Genomic DNA, 16,267 nt, shown 5'->3' with positions numbered 1-16,267 from the left:
AAACTTCCCTTTAGGGCTTAAAATGAAGTTAGAAACTCAATCATTCAATACAGTAATATTATAGAGTGCCTACAACATGCGAGAGGCACTGATCCTGATGCTAGAATTTAGCAATGAAAAAAACCAGACAAAATCCCTGCCTGGTGGAGCCTTCCTTTTGGTGGGCAAAGCTCAGATCCCATGCCACTACTGACCATTGTTTCAGCCCCTGGGGAAGTAAAGAAAAGGGACAAGGCTTTCCCCACTCCTAACCTACACTGCCCTGCACATCGTCCCTCCCCTGTGTCCATGCAGACACATCCCACTTTTTGCTCCTATAACTTCAGTGAACCCCTCCAGAGTGGGGCTTCCAGACTGCTCAGAGAGAAAGTCCAGCAAAGGGCTGGAAACAGTGGGTGAAATGAAGTCCTCTCATCATTGTTGTGGGTAGAGAATGAAAACAGGAAAACCCCTTTTGATCCTTGTTGTCCTGCCTCTATTTCATTGCAATAACAAAAAATCCAGGCAAGGTCTAGTCCAATGATAGGAGTCAGGAATTTCAGTTGACTCCACTACTGCAGTGCAGGCTAACAGCTGGCTTCATCCCCAGAAAAGGTCCAGGGAACTCGGCTTTTACAAATTTTGTTTAGTGGCTGCAGACTGCCCAAGGGACTCTTTGCCAGCGACTTCACAAAGCGCCTGTTCTGAGGATGACTAGGGCTGAGCTGTCTATACTTAAGAAAAATAATCCATGGTTTTAGTGTAAAACTGTTTCTGAAGACAGGGGACTTTAAAGGATAGAGACTCTCAGACCTGACTGGAACTTATGAATAGTCTTATCATGAAACCAATCATCCCAAGAGCCAAATTGAGACGAAGGAAGAGGGCAGGGCAAAACGATTAAAAGAATGAGGAAGGGGACAAAGCCTTTGGAGAAAAACAGGATACTCTAAAAACTGGTTAGGGGCTTCCCTGGTGGCACAGTGGTTAAGAGTCTGCCTGCCAATACAGGGGACACCAGTTCAAGCCTTGGTCCGGGAAGATCCCACATGCCACGGAGCAACTAAACCCATGCACCACAACTACTGAGCCCACGTGCCATCACTACTGAAGCCCGAGCGCTTAGAGCCCGTGCTCCACAACAAGAGAAGCTACCACAATGAGAAGCACACGCACCGCAACGAAGAGTAGCCCCTGCTTGCCACAACTAGAGAAAGCCCGAGCATAGCAACGAAGACCCAATGAAGCCAAACATTAAAAAAAAAACTGGTTAGAATCAAATAGGCCCAGGATGGTGGAAGATTCGACTTCCAGCAGACCTTAAGCCTCATTATACACTCATTGTAATACATTAACATATGCTAAATGACATACCCACAGGCACCGTGACAGTTCCCAGGCTGACCATAAAAGGCCAGAAAGAGGGCAGTGACCCAATTCCTGGAAATCCTCACCCCCTTCCCCAAAATACTGCAATAGAATATTCCTCCCACTTGTTATCGTATAAAATTACGCAGCCCGTAAAGACTAACCACTCGCACACCCTGAGGCCACTCTTGCTTTCTGAGACAGGTCGGCATTCTGCCTAAGGAATGTGTATCTCGCTAAATAAACTTGCTTTCTCTTTACTTTGTCTCACTCTTGAATTCCTTCCTTTGCGAAGCCAAGCACCCTCACTTGGCAGTCTGTCCTAGGGGCTTGCACTTCCCAGGGAGTGATATTTCTCTCTCTTGCATCAAAATGTTGATCACTGCCTGATTGTATTCTACTAAATTTTAATTAAGACTCAAGAAATGCAATTTAATAAATGTTCTTTTCTTTCTTTCTTTCTTTATACATATATATATATATCTTTATGCATATTTAATATAGCAGGGTTGCAAGCCCAGGTCCAATTTCCTGCATTATAGTTAGGCCAGTTGCCATGATGCAGAGGGCAGCACCAGGAGCTCAACAGCAAGTTCCATCCTGGGCTAGGCCCTCACTGCATGGAGGAAAAGCTGCCGCTAGGAACACCTAGCACGGAGACAGCCCTGCTTCCCCCGGGGCAACCGGAAGCAGAGCAAAGAGGAATCAGTCAGAAGCCATCCTGAGGGTGAATTATTTAGAATTCAGGATGCAGTAGCTATCTCCACTGACCCTCACAAAATTGCTGGTCTCAAAATACCCTTCTCTGTTGGGGCTGTGGACAAAAAAATGTGGCCTGCCATTTCAGTAAACAACGAATGCTGCTCGCCATCAAGCCATCAGCCACTGTGCAGCCTCAGCCTGATGGTGTGCCCTGAGGGGCTTCAGGATGGAGAAAAACAGGATACTGACCCTAGGTAGTTAAGATGCATATCAAAGGAATGATTTCAATGAGCCCAGGCTCTTGCATCTTCCCATACATAGAAAAGCACTAAAATCATTACCTTGAGATGTCTGTCTTTTTGTGATTAGCAATAATCTTTTGATGTTGGACTATCTGGTTTTTCCCAGCAAAAATTTCTACATATCCTGGCTCCTCCATTACCTCTTTGGAACACTTCCTCAAAACTATCTGCGAGGCTGCCTTCCCAGGCTACAGTCCTCAGTAAGGTCCTCAAAGACAACATAATTCACAACTTCTAGGTTGCGCTTTTTTCTTTTTCCAGTCGACAGGGCCCTTGGCTCTCCCTAGACCCTCTGCAGGCCTCTCCTCTTGGATTCATTCAGTAAGAGGCACAAGTTCTGAAACCAAGCAGTACACTCTGGGGCTCCTGGGCACAAAAGTCTTTCCTTGTCCCCTGTTTCTTGTTTGTAGGAAATATGCTTTAATCAGCCTCCATGACCTTCCCTGCGTTCCAAAGAGCAGGTGTAAACAGTTGCTAATCAGGGAAGGGAGGGGATCCAGAGACAAGGGAGGAGCAGTGAGGAAACAATAGTGCAGCCTTGGGGCAGGGTCCCGGTTCCTCCTCAAGGGATACACACAACAATATCCTAAGCTCTTCTATAGCACTAAAACCCGCACCAAATGCAAGATGCTAACTACCTGTTGAAGCATTCTTCATTCCGGAGAGAAGGTCACAGTTCGAGAACCTTGAGAACCGCAGAAGCCATCACCAGACCACCAGACTGCAGATGATCTCTGGGTTGAAGGGATGCAGGCCCCACACGCGCTCTGATCCTTATCAGCAACCCTTCCCCTCACAACCCACCCACCCACCCAGGCTGGGGACACACAGTTTTGAGGGCATTAACCCGCTGTGGCCCCCCTTTCTCGGCAAAGCAATAAAGCTATTCTTTTCTACTTCACCCAAAACTCTGTCTCTGAGACTCAACGTGGTGACAGTGCACAGAGGTCGGGTTTGGGCATCAGTTCCGGCAGAGCTGAACTCGCTGATCCTGTCTGCAGAGACAACCAAGTGACACAGAAGCAAATTCCTAGTCCCTGCATTGCTGCATATAAGCAAGGGGCCACCCCAGTGTTACCACTCCTGTCATTCGTATTCTTTCCCATGAACTCAGATGCTGCTACACAATCAAACATCTTCCCCACAGGCTCCAGTGTCCTTGAGCCTCTGCTCTGTTCCTGCAGAAGATACCATGGGAATGCTTGCTAGCTTCAAGGACAAATAAGTTATTTCTCATTTCCTGCCCTCAATTCTGTACATTTCTGTATTTTTAAAAAAAATAAATCATGCCACTTACCTCTTGACTCAAGCTTTGTTTTTTTCCCAAATATTCTGCTTTTTCTCTTTCCATTTGCTCCTCTACTTCTTGAATATATCTTTTTTGCAATTCTAGTTCTTTCTTCTCTGAGTTAATTTTGGTATAAGTCTCATTGATGTAAACAGTGGTAGTGGCTTTTTCTTTCATCACATGGTTGAGTGACAGGACAACATTTTCATAATGTCTCGCTAGTTCCTCTTGCTGTTCACTAGGAGAAAAAGAATCGTTCTTGGCATGAAAAGGATGGCTTTCCAGGAAGAAATTTAAAGTCTGTTTGATGAGATGAACCACCATATAGAGGGAAATTTAACGAATACTTATTTTAGAGTTGAATTTGTGATTGTCTAAAGTTGGTTGAGATGAAGGACAGAAGGAAACACAAGTGTCAACCTCGCAAATCTTTATCACTGCAAAAGTGTCTTGTGGTCCTGCCTCACCCCACCCATTCTCACACACCAGGTAGTAACTATGGGATATTTTGGTTTAAAACATACAATGATTCAAAAACAGTTTTGAACAGGTGAATGGAATCTGGCCGGACAAATGGTTTGATATGTAGCATTGCCATAGCTACCGTATTATCCTGAGATATGTAGTTTAAGCCAAGGAAAGATAAACATCCCACCACTCTTCCAGCCACCTTCTGATGCCATTGCCCTGCAGAGAAGGCCCAGGAGAAGAAAGCTAATCCTCCTCTGATGGAAAGGAGTTGGGGAGGAGGGATCTGAGTCTGTCTTCACTGCTCAGAGGGTGCTTGAAATCTAATTTGAACCCACTTATCTTCTCACAGCTGTAGCCAAATCTAAGTTCAACAGGAGACATTAACCTCACATATCCATTGCTGGCCACACCCACCTTAAGACTGTGAGAAACATCTACCCCAAGGCTAACAATAAAAGATTTGGAGGAAGGACAATTGGTGACATTTCTCTATTTTCCTTTTTTCAAAGCTCCTGCAATGTAATTCCTTTTTCCTTTTTCTAATCTCCAAGGCTAAACACCCTAGTTCAGGCGGATTGTGTGAAAGGCTCAGGAAAATGGAAACAGGTTGTTGGTAAGTTTATTTTCCATAAGTCAGCTCTACCACAGAAAGGCAATTAAGAGAAGCTCAGGCTAGATGGGGCCAGATAATGGGTGCTTTGTAGGTTTAGCGGAGGAAGCCTTCTAAGAATGAAGCAAACTAAGGATTGAGTAGACTTAAGGAAGCAAAGCAAAACAAAACAAGTCAAATCAATACACCTGACTAGGTGTATTGTGCTGGATTGGGAGAGCTCTCAGAAACGGAATGTAGGACCCAAGGAAATCCCCCTCCCCAGTTTCTGAGGACTGTGTCCAGTTTTTGAGGAGTGTCCAGGAGAGGATCACTTGTCAGAGAGTGTGGGCACCTTGATATACATCTTTCTTTGAAAAATGGATACAATAAGTGATTGTAGCTTGATGATGCTAGCTCATCAGGCAACCCACGTTATGTTCATTTGTAATTTGACTTTCCATAAAGATTTCTCTAGAGCAGTGATTCTCAAAGTGTGGTCAGGACCAGCAGCATCTAGGAACTTGTTAGAAATGCAAATTCTTACCCCCATTCCCCAGACCTACTAAATCAGAAATCTGGTGTGGAGGTCCCAGGAATTTAACAAGCATTCCAGGTGATTCTGATGTACACTCAAGTTTAAGAATCACTGGTCTATAGGGGTGTGATGGTGCTGGTCAGTTGATATGAGTATTCCAGCCTGGATATTATCTTCCTTGTTATTAGTTTAGAAATTGATAGTCTGGTTTTGATAGTGGTCTCTGGTGATTGTGGCTAGCATGCACCATGCACAAATCTGCACTGTGAATCCCTAAGAGGAGTTAGAGTACGCAGTCTTTCTCAAACTTACGTGATCACGAACTTTCTTTTTCATGGAGCATCTCCCAGAATAGGTGTTCTGAGGGCCTACTTTTGGGAACCTGTCCCTGGGCCTTGAGGTCCCCACCTAATTCCTGATGCTTTGATACATTGTGCACCAAGCAACCTTCTGATTCTTTTAGCTTCCCAAGAAGATTTTTTCACTATAATGAGGGCTCTTTGAGTATTTCTTACTCCAACAAACTGAAAGTCTGACATTTATATATTACTTTTGAGAATTTACTTGTAGAACTGAGTTATTCTTCAGGGTTTTATTGTTTTTTTCTTTCAGAATATCTCTTCCTCCGTGGGCTGGGTAAGTCAAGATTTGTAGTCCCCATTTTACAGATGGAGAAAACGAGGCCCACAGAGGGGGAAGTGCTAACAACACAGCTGAGGAATAAAGAAAAGAAACTAACAGGTGTCAGCTCGCATTTAATTGAAGATAAAATCTAGAGCCAATCCCATTTTCAACCCTCCAGTAGAATATAACTGAATGTCTTTAAGGAACTAAGCTAGCTACAATATATCTGGTTTGATATTATATTTGCAACACATTACCCAGCAAGATTTCTTGCTTCGGTGGTTGAGGTTTGTAAACTTAATTTTACTAAAAATGAAATGAAAACCACTGTGTGTTTCTACCTTTGGAGGTGGGGTGCGAGGCAGTGTGTGATTGACACACAGTAGTTGCTGCTGGGAAGCTGAATTCCCTCTGAAATTTTACAGGTCTCCTGGCTGTGGTGGTAGAAGAGTTTCTGCTCTCTTCCCAGCTCTCCGCAGCCATCACACACCCCTCATCAGCCCAGTCATCTTCTATAAGTGATCTGACCTCTTAACTTGCCCTGCACCAGTTCAGACCAGAGGACAAATCCCTTAGGAAAGATTTCCCACTTTAGCCCCAGCCCCTGACTCCCTCAAATACTAAAAAAACAAAAAACAAAAAAAACTAAAAAAAACCTACCCCAGAGCTTTATTAATTTTTTTCAGATCAAGTATTTTCTTCTTCAGAAACTCTATTTCATCATTTATCCTCGTAATTTTCATGTGTAATTGATTTATCTCAACAAGATTTAATCTTCGGGCATCCCCTACACATTCTTAAAAGTAAGTGGAAGAAATGTTACTCAGTTATTTGAGAAACTGCACAACTGTAGATACTGACTTTTCAAATAATAAACAAATTATGTCTTTCTTTGAAATATTCTTCTAATTATGTTCCTAGATCAGACACCTCTTAATCACCTCTTTGGACCCTCTCAATCTTACCTATCAATTATTTCCCTTATTTCAGCTGCTGCTATGGTCGGTGACCAGCTTCCTATGAGCTCTGCACAATTTCAGACAGGAGCCACTGCCTAGGTGTTCCTGAGAAGAGGTAACACTGTGTCTGGAGGGTGTATTCTCATACTCAACTAGTTGCTGTCAGTGGCAGTCAACATCAATCATACTGCATGCCATATTAGCTCTCCCTTCTCCCTGCTTTGGTTCCTTATCCCACCCTCCTCCTCTTTGGATTGTATGTCCTAATAAAATAATACTGCAAAAGCCATTGCTTCTGGCTGTGCTTTCAAGGGAACCCAGTGTGTTAAAGAACTAATTACTCATTAATAAATAACAAATCAGTGTAATCACATGAAACTTCAAAGGATTACCTCAGCGCTTGATAGATAGATGGCTAAAATACATGGATTTTTGAACACTGCTGTTTAGAAATGGATACTGGGCCATCCATTTCTATGCAACAAATTCCCTAGAAACTGGCTGGTAGCTCCCCTGAGAGAGTTAGATTATTTTTTTGTAGGCTACAAGTTAAATTGCTCATTGTAGCAGGGCTTTTCAAACTTTATGTCTCGAATATGCATATGTATCACCTGGGGATATTGTTGAAACACAGATTTTGATGTAGTAGGTCAGAGGTGGACCTAGAGATTCTGCATTTTGTAACAAGCTCGCAGGTGATGCTGATGCTACTGACCCAAGGACCATCCTTCAAGTTGAAAAGCTTTAAAACACAAGGCCAATTAAATTCACTTGGCTAAGTATTCCATGTGTATCAAGGACCTTACAAGCTAGCATGGGATTTCTTTTTCCTTCTAAAATATTTTTCCTGCTTATAAAAGTAACCCAATCTGGACAGTAAAAAAAAAAAAAGGCAACCAAAGAAAATAAAACAAAAACATTCTTAATTCTGCCTTGAGCACAGATTAAGTCTTATTTTTTATCTGTATGTAGGAGTTTGTTGTATTTTCCCTGCCAAACTAGAATAACACTGTGCAAATTGTTTTATAACTATGTCCCTCGGGGTCTAATCGGGAGATAGAAATCTTATATTGAATAGGGAAATTTTAATATAAAGAATTATTAACTGTAGCAGAGAATTAGAGTAATGAGGGAACGAATACTAAGAAAGTACAGAGAACTCTAAAGACTTTAGGAATACTAGGCACAAGGAACAGCCCTGCAGGAAGCAGCACCTCCAGACCTGAGATCTAGACCTCACTGAAGAGGTCTGTGGCTCACTGGATGGCAAAGAAGTTCGTGAAATGTTCCGCTGGCAGAACTTACCAGAAATATGGCTTCTGGGGGCACTGGGGGGACTGGTCCACAGGGAATTGCTGTACTTCAGAACTCACTGCAAAACCACCTAAACGGTGCCAGGGTACCTGTTCACAGGGAGGTGCCTCACTGGTAGCAATCTACCATGAAGCCACTCAGGGGATACTGGAGGGGGCTTCTGGGCACCAAGGACTGTTGCACGCCGCTGGCAGAAGCCACCTGCACTGCAAGAGTCGGCCAAGCTGAGCACACTGGAACAGGAAGACAACCCCTTTTTCCTCCAGTAACCCTTCAGTGCTCTGTACTGACAAAGCTTAACATTGCGCCAGCTGGCAAAAGCGGAAATTTACAGCGTCCCAGCTCCCTTATGACAGAGCAGACAATGAACGTAGACTTGGAGCTGCAAGGGAACATCTACTTTAAAAATCTTTTTTTTTTTTTTTAATTTAGACAACTGTTTTAGGTTGGGCTCCCTGGGAAACAAATCTTAAAATTTGTGTGTAGAGCTCTGAGGAACATCTCCTCTGAGGACATAAGGGTTGGGCAAGGGTGGAGCGTTTAAATGATGATGAGCTTTGGAGCTGTGATGGCACTTCAGAGTTATTCCACATGGAGCGAGGGAAGCAGACCTTGTACTGTCTTGGTGACCAATCACTGAATGTGGGCAGCAGTTGGGGAGGGAGTCTGACCTGAAGTGAAGCTTTTCTCTTTGTCTAGGGCAATTCCTGTAGAGGAACTGAGCTGTGAGCCTCAGCCAACACTCCTGGCAGCTGGAAAAATAAAGTTGGAGCCTGACCTTACACCAAATACAAAATTTAACTCAAAATGGATCAAAGACCTAAATGTCAGAGCTAAAACTATAAAACTCTTAGAAGAAAACATAGGGGACATCTTCATAATGTTGGATTTAGCCATGATTTCTTGGATATGACACAAAAAGCACAGACAACAAATGAAAATATAGATAAACTGGACTATGTCAAAATTAAAAACTTCTGTGCAACAAAAGTCATTATTAACAAGAGTGATAAGGTAACCCATGGAATGGGAAAAAATGCTTGCAAATCATATATCTGATAAGGGGTTAACATCCAGAATATATAAAGAATTCCCACAATGAAACAAACAACCTGATTAAAAGATGGGCAAAGGGCCTGAACAGACATTTCTCCAGAGAAGATATACCAATGGCCAATAAGCACATGAAAAATGCTCAACATCACTAATTATTAGGGAAGTGCAAACAATGAGATATCAATTCAATTCAATCAAACAATGAGATATCAATTCTTATCCATTAGGATGGCTGTTATTTAAAACAAAACAAAAACAGAAAATAGCAAGTGCTGGCAAGAATGTAGAGAAATTGGAATGCTTGTGCATTGTGCAAGGGACGGTAAAATGGTGCAGCCACTGTGGAAAACAGTATGGGAGCTTCTCAAAAATTTAAACATAAAATTACTATATTACCATACAATCCAGCAATTCCCTTCTGCATTTATACCCAAAAGAATTGGAAGCAGAGCCTTGAATAGATATTTCCACACCCATGTTTGTAATAGCATTATTAGTTATTATTTCATTGTTATTATTATTATTTTGTAACAGCATTATTTACAACAGCCAAAAGGTGGAAACAATGCAAGGGTCCATTGATGGATGAATGGATAAACAAAACATGGTATATACATACAATGGAATATTGTTCAGCCTTAAAAGGAAAGGAAATTCTGGCACATGCTGCAACATGGATTAACCCCAAAGACATGCCAGGTGAAATAAGCCAGTCACAAAAGGATAAATATTGTCTTTAGTCTATTTATAATAATTATATAAATTCAAGTCATATATATTATTTCCACTTAAAAAGTAAGGGAAACTTATTATGGATCTCACTATATTTGTGTTGTATACTCTTTCTGGCTATTTTTTGATATGAAATAACTATTAAACTCATCTTGTTACAAGTACTAGGCTCTATTCTCTTATAAGATAAACTAAATTTCTACAGTTGATAACCTCACAGTACCTTTCAATTCTCTGCTAACACTAGTGGGAAGAGTTTCCAGTAGAAAATATAGTCTGCTGAGTTCCATGCTTTCAATTTCCAGAAGATCAATTGTGGATTTTCTCATTTCTTCCTGAAAATGTAAATTACATAGTTAAAAAGTTAAGACATTAAAATAATAAGATTGATTTCCTAAACAAGGCCTTGTAAATGTTTTCAGAGATCAAAATTTGCTTTGCAGTAAGTAACTTTTGCCATTATTTTTATTTGGAATAGAAAGTGGGAAAAATAACTGTTCTTCAATGAGTTTTTAATGTGTCATTGTTAATTTATCTTTTAATTTCTGCTGATTTTCTTCTACTCAGAAATTATCTTTTGCTATGTATGTGTGTTCCTTGTATGCAGTTTCAATAAATTTAAAAGGAAAGACTCCAACAAAAGGATGACATTGAGAAAGGAAGCTTCTTGGGACTTCCCTGGTGATCCAGTGGTTAAGATACTGTGCATCCACTGCAGGGGGTGAGGGTTTGATCCCCGGTCAGGGAACTAAGATCCCACGTGCCAAGAGGCCAAAAAAAAAAAAAAGAGAGAGAAGGAAAGGAAGCTACTTAATTAAAAAATGGAAAATGCCTATAAAAGTATGCTTAGGTATAAAAAGAACAGTGGTTTGCTTATACCTACCTAAAAATATCTCCCCACCTATTTGTTTGGATTTGTTTGGATATGTATATATATATCCTGAAAGTAGTCAAGACATTCAACAAAGAGTTAATCATGATTGTTTTAGGGTGGGATCATGGTGGTTTTTACATTCTTCCTTTTGCTTGTCTATTTTTTTCTAATTTTTCCAGAATAAACACGCAATGCTTCTATAACACTGAAAATGTGTTACTTTAAAAAATGGGAGGATTTATCTCTATTTAAGAGATTTCACAGCTCAGATATTAAATGGAGACATACTAGATACTTTAATAAGCCACAATAATTACTCTGAACACTTCAAATCCTGGAGAAAGACATAACTAAAAGAACGAAATAGAGGAAAGGGTTTCCACAGGACCACAGTGCAGTACAACACACACAAACTCTCAGTGTTTACATATACGTACTTAACTGGGCTTATAAACTATAATTCTGTAGTATACCTACAGAACTATATATAATTACATAAAAATATAATTATAAAGTAATAAGATTAACTTTTCTCAGCAGTCTGTAGACTCAAGCTCATTAACTTTATAGCCATATTTCTACATTTTTAGATATTTGATAGGTAGTAGATTCTTATTCAATATTTTTAAATCAAATGAGGAGACACTGCCGTTCTGAAACATCACTCAGGACCAGGGCCAAACAGACACGTTTGTGACACTTCAAAAGGAAATTCTTTAAATATTTCTTTGATGGGGCCAAGTTAGTATAACTGAAAGAGAACCTGCTTCTTTTCACTGAAAAGCACTGTGTCAATGGAGTAGGTGCCAAATAATCTTTCACCAGTTTTGTGAGGAATTGCTTAGAGACCTGAGAAAATTGGCACTATGCATGCAGTTTATCCCAGAGGTTGTTTGCTGGTTTTAAGCAATGCTCACATACTGATGTCACAAGCATTTGCCCATGTGGCCCACCCCTTAACTGAGCTCTGTTATCAGCAGGGACTCTTCTCTCGAGCTGTCTTGCCCTCAGCCATAGCACAGGTCCTTAATTAGGTGCTCTGCATGGGAAATCAGGCAGCAATCCACTACGGATCCATACTGGTGCAAGTGCTTACGAAACTGAGAGAAATTTTCATTCAGGGCAAATATTTTCCCTATTCATCTACTGAAGTACGTTGAACAGAGCTGGTGCTAAATTAAAGTTTGATGAAGAAATAAGTGAAAGATTGAAAAAGTAGCTCTTATAGATAATACAATACCAATTTCTTAACAGCGATTGCAACGTCCTTAAGAAAGGTCTTAGCTTCTTCATTGCATTTAAAGTAGTCACTTTGCAGTGATTGTTCTAAAAAAAAATTAGAAAATTAAGATCTCTTATTTATCTATCCAAATCCTGTTTAACCCTTTAAGATCTAGCTCAAATGCTTACTCAGCTGAAAACTATATCTTCTATCTTTGAATTTCTATAGTACATCATATGAATCTCTTTTGTACTTGTTATTTCTTATTTTACAGTGTACTAATTTAGGTATATACTTTGTTTCTTGAGGACAAACTCCTCTTAAGATTCTATTTTTGTATCACTCATGGTAGAAAGAAGGAATCTGTATAGGATAAGACAAAAAAATTCCATATATATTTATAAAAGGGATAAATATAACACTCCCATAGTGTAGGTTTAAGAATGTCTTCATATATATATAAATTTGTATATGTATATCCTAAACGTAATATTTTACAACACTTATTTAATTCTTTAAAAATCCATTATGTCATTTTCACTTCCATGCCAATATTTTAATCATGGGATGAGAGTAAATATTTGTAAAACTGGTAGGTGTGAGGTAGATAGAGTTTCTAACCCTTTTCGTTCATTGATATATGAAAGATAGCGCCTTTTCTCTCACACACTGTAAGTTGAAATCACATGGGAAGAGAGGCTTGGAAAATGTTGGCAAAGGAAGCAAGATACATGCAGAATGGGAAGAAGGAAGGAAAAAGAAAATATAAAAGGAAGAAGAGAGAGAACAGAGGAAGCTCTACTCACCTTGGCCCTGTCACCATTCCATTATACAGATTCTGTCTAAATGGATTCCAGGCCTGTATCCACATGTGTGGGATGAGTTTGATGTGTTTAATGTTTCACATGTATGTATAATCTAAGTTGATTCTTATAACTTCATGATGATTCCCATCTCAGAGGTGAGAAATCTAAGACTTTTGAGGTCATGTCACGTGCGCAAGGTCACAGAGCCCATCACTTATAGAGTCTGGATTCAAACACAAGTGGTGTGACTCGAGTCCATGCCCTGAGTGGCCATCCTCAACTCTCAGAAGAGTAAATAGCAATTTCTGCCCTCAGTTCCTGAAAACTTGGATTCTCTTAATGAACTAAGCTCTCAAACCAAGTGAAAAATCAGTTACTGAGTTTCCAAGCAAGTGTGTGTTAGGGAGGGACAGGTATTGCCTGCTGTCTCTTTTCCTTTTTTCTATGGAATGAATAAGCACAAGCGTACTCCCACTTGCAAATCGGCTGGAGAGCTACGTACTTTATAACTCACACTCAGGGCAAGAAAGTATAATGAATTTTTTTCCTATGACAAACTTTCTGAGCGTCAAGAAATTATTAGCAGAAAAAGTATTTGTGCCTAATGCACAATTGCTTGCCTAATGCAACAGGAGTTTCTTCCTTTCTTATTTACCTGTTAAATCCTCCAGTTTGCCATGCCAAAGTGTTGGAGGAAATTAACTTGCAAAGAAAAGGCAAGAAGGGACAAGATGAAATTAAATACATAATCTAAATGCAGGTGGGCACTCCAATCACAGGCAAATGTCAGTGGCCTGGGAGTCCAAGGATTTGTCCGCGATTTGTCACCAGCTACTAGTGTGAGTTGGGCCAAGTCACAGAGCTGAGCCCTGGGTCCCACTCCTTCGCCCCCCTCTCCCCCAAGGAGCTAGAGAAGGTTCTGCCCTACCAGGGATGCCCTGAGTTCTGGGAGGCGGTTCCCCACGAAGGTTCCCGCTTAATGCCGCCTAGGCGCCACCTCCGAGATGACGTCCCTCCGGGAGCCCACGGGCCTCTCACCGACAACAAAGAGCTGCTCCAGGGCGGCAGCCGCGACCGAGGAGCCCAGGGTGGAGGGGAAGGTGCATAATTCCAGGGAGGGGCCAGTGGAGACAGCGGCCGCCTGCAGCGCCTTCTCGCTGCCGAACCCCAGCTGTGGGGACCAGGAGCTCACATCCATCTTGCTGCCCCTGCGCAGCGCCTACCAGGCCAGAGTTAGGGACTGCCGGTTGCCACGGGCAACGAGGACGCCGAGGCAGAGCGCCAGCGCGCCACCTGGGGTGGGTGCCTCGCCAGTTTCGCTAACTTTATACACAATAATTAAGCGATCCTATAAGGATGAGTCCCTCTTTAGCCGTCCTTTCCTCCTTCCATTTCCATTTCTTTAGTTCAGGACTTGTGCCTGAACACTTGTACTCTTCTCGTGGACCGTGGGAATCATAATAATGATCACTTTTGAACGCATTTCTGTGCTGGGTACTACAGCTGTCTGTACAGCTCCCTTAATGTTCATAATGGCTTAGTGAGGGAAGTTCTTTCATTATCTCCACTTTTACAGACAGGGAAACTGAGGCAGGGATGACTAAGTGAATTGCCCAGGGTTACAAGAGAATAATTTTGGGTTTAAAGTGGAGTCTGTATAAATCTTTCCATTATGCTACAATACCCATCTCTGTACTCTTCTAGACCTTTCCCTATATACATTCTAGCACTGTACACATTTTACCTTGAATCAGTGATTTTCTTCTGCCTTCTCATCAAACAGTGAGCTCTTTGAAGGCAGGGATATTATTTTTCTCTGCGTCTCCAAAATCCAGCCCTGCATCAGGATCAGATTGAGTGTAACTATTATTTCCCCGTTCCTCTGGTTGGTTAGAGAGCAGCGAAGATGATTTAACCCCCTCCTTCTTAAGTTTTCTTTACAGATGGCAAAATTGAAATCAGAGTGAAAGTAACATGACAATAGCTATCCTTTATTGAATGGAACTATACTCCAGGCACTGTCCTAAATACTTTACCTACAGTAACCTATTTAACCTTCATAACAATCCTTTGAGGTAGGTGTTATTTCCCACTTTGCATATGAGGACACAGAGTTTATGCCCTGAATCACTATGCTATACTGCCTTGGAGAGGACACAGTACATCAACAGCCTCCTTCCTCCAGGGAGAACCATATCCTGGCTTTTAACACTCTCCTGGGTCCCCTCTTTTGCAAGATTTGGCATTCAGATCCATCCCTGCCCTTCCGTGCTTTTCTCTGTGAGGCAGGGGGAGGATACCTAGAAACCACATTCCTCAAACACACTTGTCAGCTGGTTGGAGACACTGGTGGGAGATTAGCTGGCAAAGAAGCCATTCTGTTCGTCTCCTGGAATGGCAGTTTCAGGCCACCACAGTTGACTGCATCCCAGCAGTTTGGGTGGCTCCAGGGGTGGCAGGAGTGGGAATTGGTGCCTCCAGCTGTCTCCAGCTGCTTATCAGTGAGTGCAGGCATGTGGGCACTGTACAGGTTTGTGGCAGCTTTCTGGTGTCTGGGATCTTCTTTATGTAACTTCCCTTTGGTTTCTATAGCCCTTGTAGCATATTTCCTGTGATAAATTCCTCTCTTCTTGAACTACCTGGACTGGACTGCCCTAAGCCAACCTTTCTGCTGCCACCAGAATATTATTCCTACTCATCACCTCATCTGGATCACGTTGCTCTCCACTGTCTGAGTGAGGCCAATCCCTGAGAGGACATTGCATGTATACCTTTGTAATCAGAAAAGAAAGTAAAGCTTTTTTTTTTTTAATTAAAAAAAAAACTTTAAAAAGATACAGAAGATAGACAAACAAAATAGTTGAGAGTATAAAAAAAGCTTTCTGATCCTTCAGTAGCCATAGATGGTGTTCACTGGGCCAAAAGTCATGTCCTACTTCTCTCATGTTTCCTTTTTACTCTGGTAACAGAACAGATACTTTTCTCTTCCAGTCAATATTTTTCAGGCAGACTTTTGCTCAGTAGCAGAACAGCATATTAGAATACCCAAGTCCCATGCTGACACTGATTTTTAAGTTACGGTAAGCAAGTTTGCTTCTGTTTCCCCTGCTGCTGACAGGGCCAGGAGAACCCAACTGCTGCATGAGTTTGACCCCTACTTGCAAAGGAACGTATACAACACTGTATTCAGGCGTATTTGCAGTTTCTACAGTATTTGAGGTTTATGTGGTATTTGACGATGACATTGCTCTTGTTCCTGCCTCTGCATAAATCTAGTACCTCTAGAGAAAGCCTCAACTTCTTGGTTGTATTTCTAGACCCTGGGTTAGACCAAGCCAAGGTCCCAGTCTCTGTGATGTGTTAAACATCTCACATATAGGAAGTAGTTGCATGTTTCAGTGCTTTGTGCTCAGCATTTCGGCATCTCTGATGGTTCAGTATTG

At 41.6% G+C, this 16,267-nt stretch overlaps 1 protein-coding gene across 1 annotated transcript in view; it reads right to left on the bottom strand.

The window, feature by feature from the left end:
* CCDC175 (coiled-coil domain containing 175) overlaps positions 1-16,267 on the bottom strand; it is an 84,343-nt gene that overhangs the window by 57,506 nt on the left and 10,570 nt on the right. Inside the window, exons 2-6 of the mRNA XM_082386764.1 lie at positions 13,863-14,661; positions 12,037-12,122; positions 10,146-10,257; positions 6,522-6,657; positions 3,649-3,877 (exon numbers count right to left, since the gene is read on the bottom strand). Of these exons, the coding sequence (XP_082242890.1) occupies positions 3,649-3,877; positions 6,522-6,657; positions 10,146-10,257; positions 12,037-12,122; positions 13,863-14,022 (723 nt within the window). The 5' untranslated portion in view covers positions 14,023-14,661. The remainder of the gene's footprint in view (positions 1-3,648; positions 3,878-6,521; positions 6,658-10,145; positions 10,258-12,036; positions 12,123-13,862; positions 14,662-16,267) is intronic.

Source organism: Balaenoptera borealis (genome assembly GCF_965194805.1).
Source record: "Balaenoptera borealis genome assembly, chromosome: 3".
Lineage (NCBI taxonomy): Eukaryota > Metazoa > Chordata > Mammalia > Artiodactyla > Balaenopteridae > Balaenoptera > Balaenoptera borealis.
This window is presented reverse-complemented; position numbering and strand designations above follow the sequence as displayed.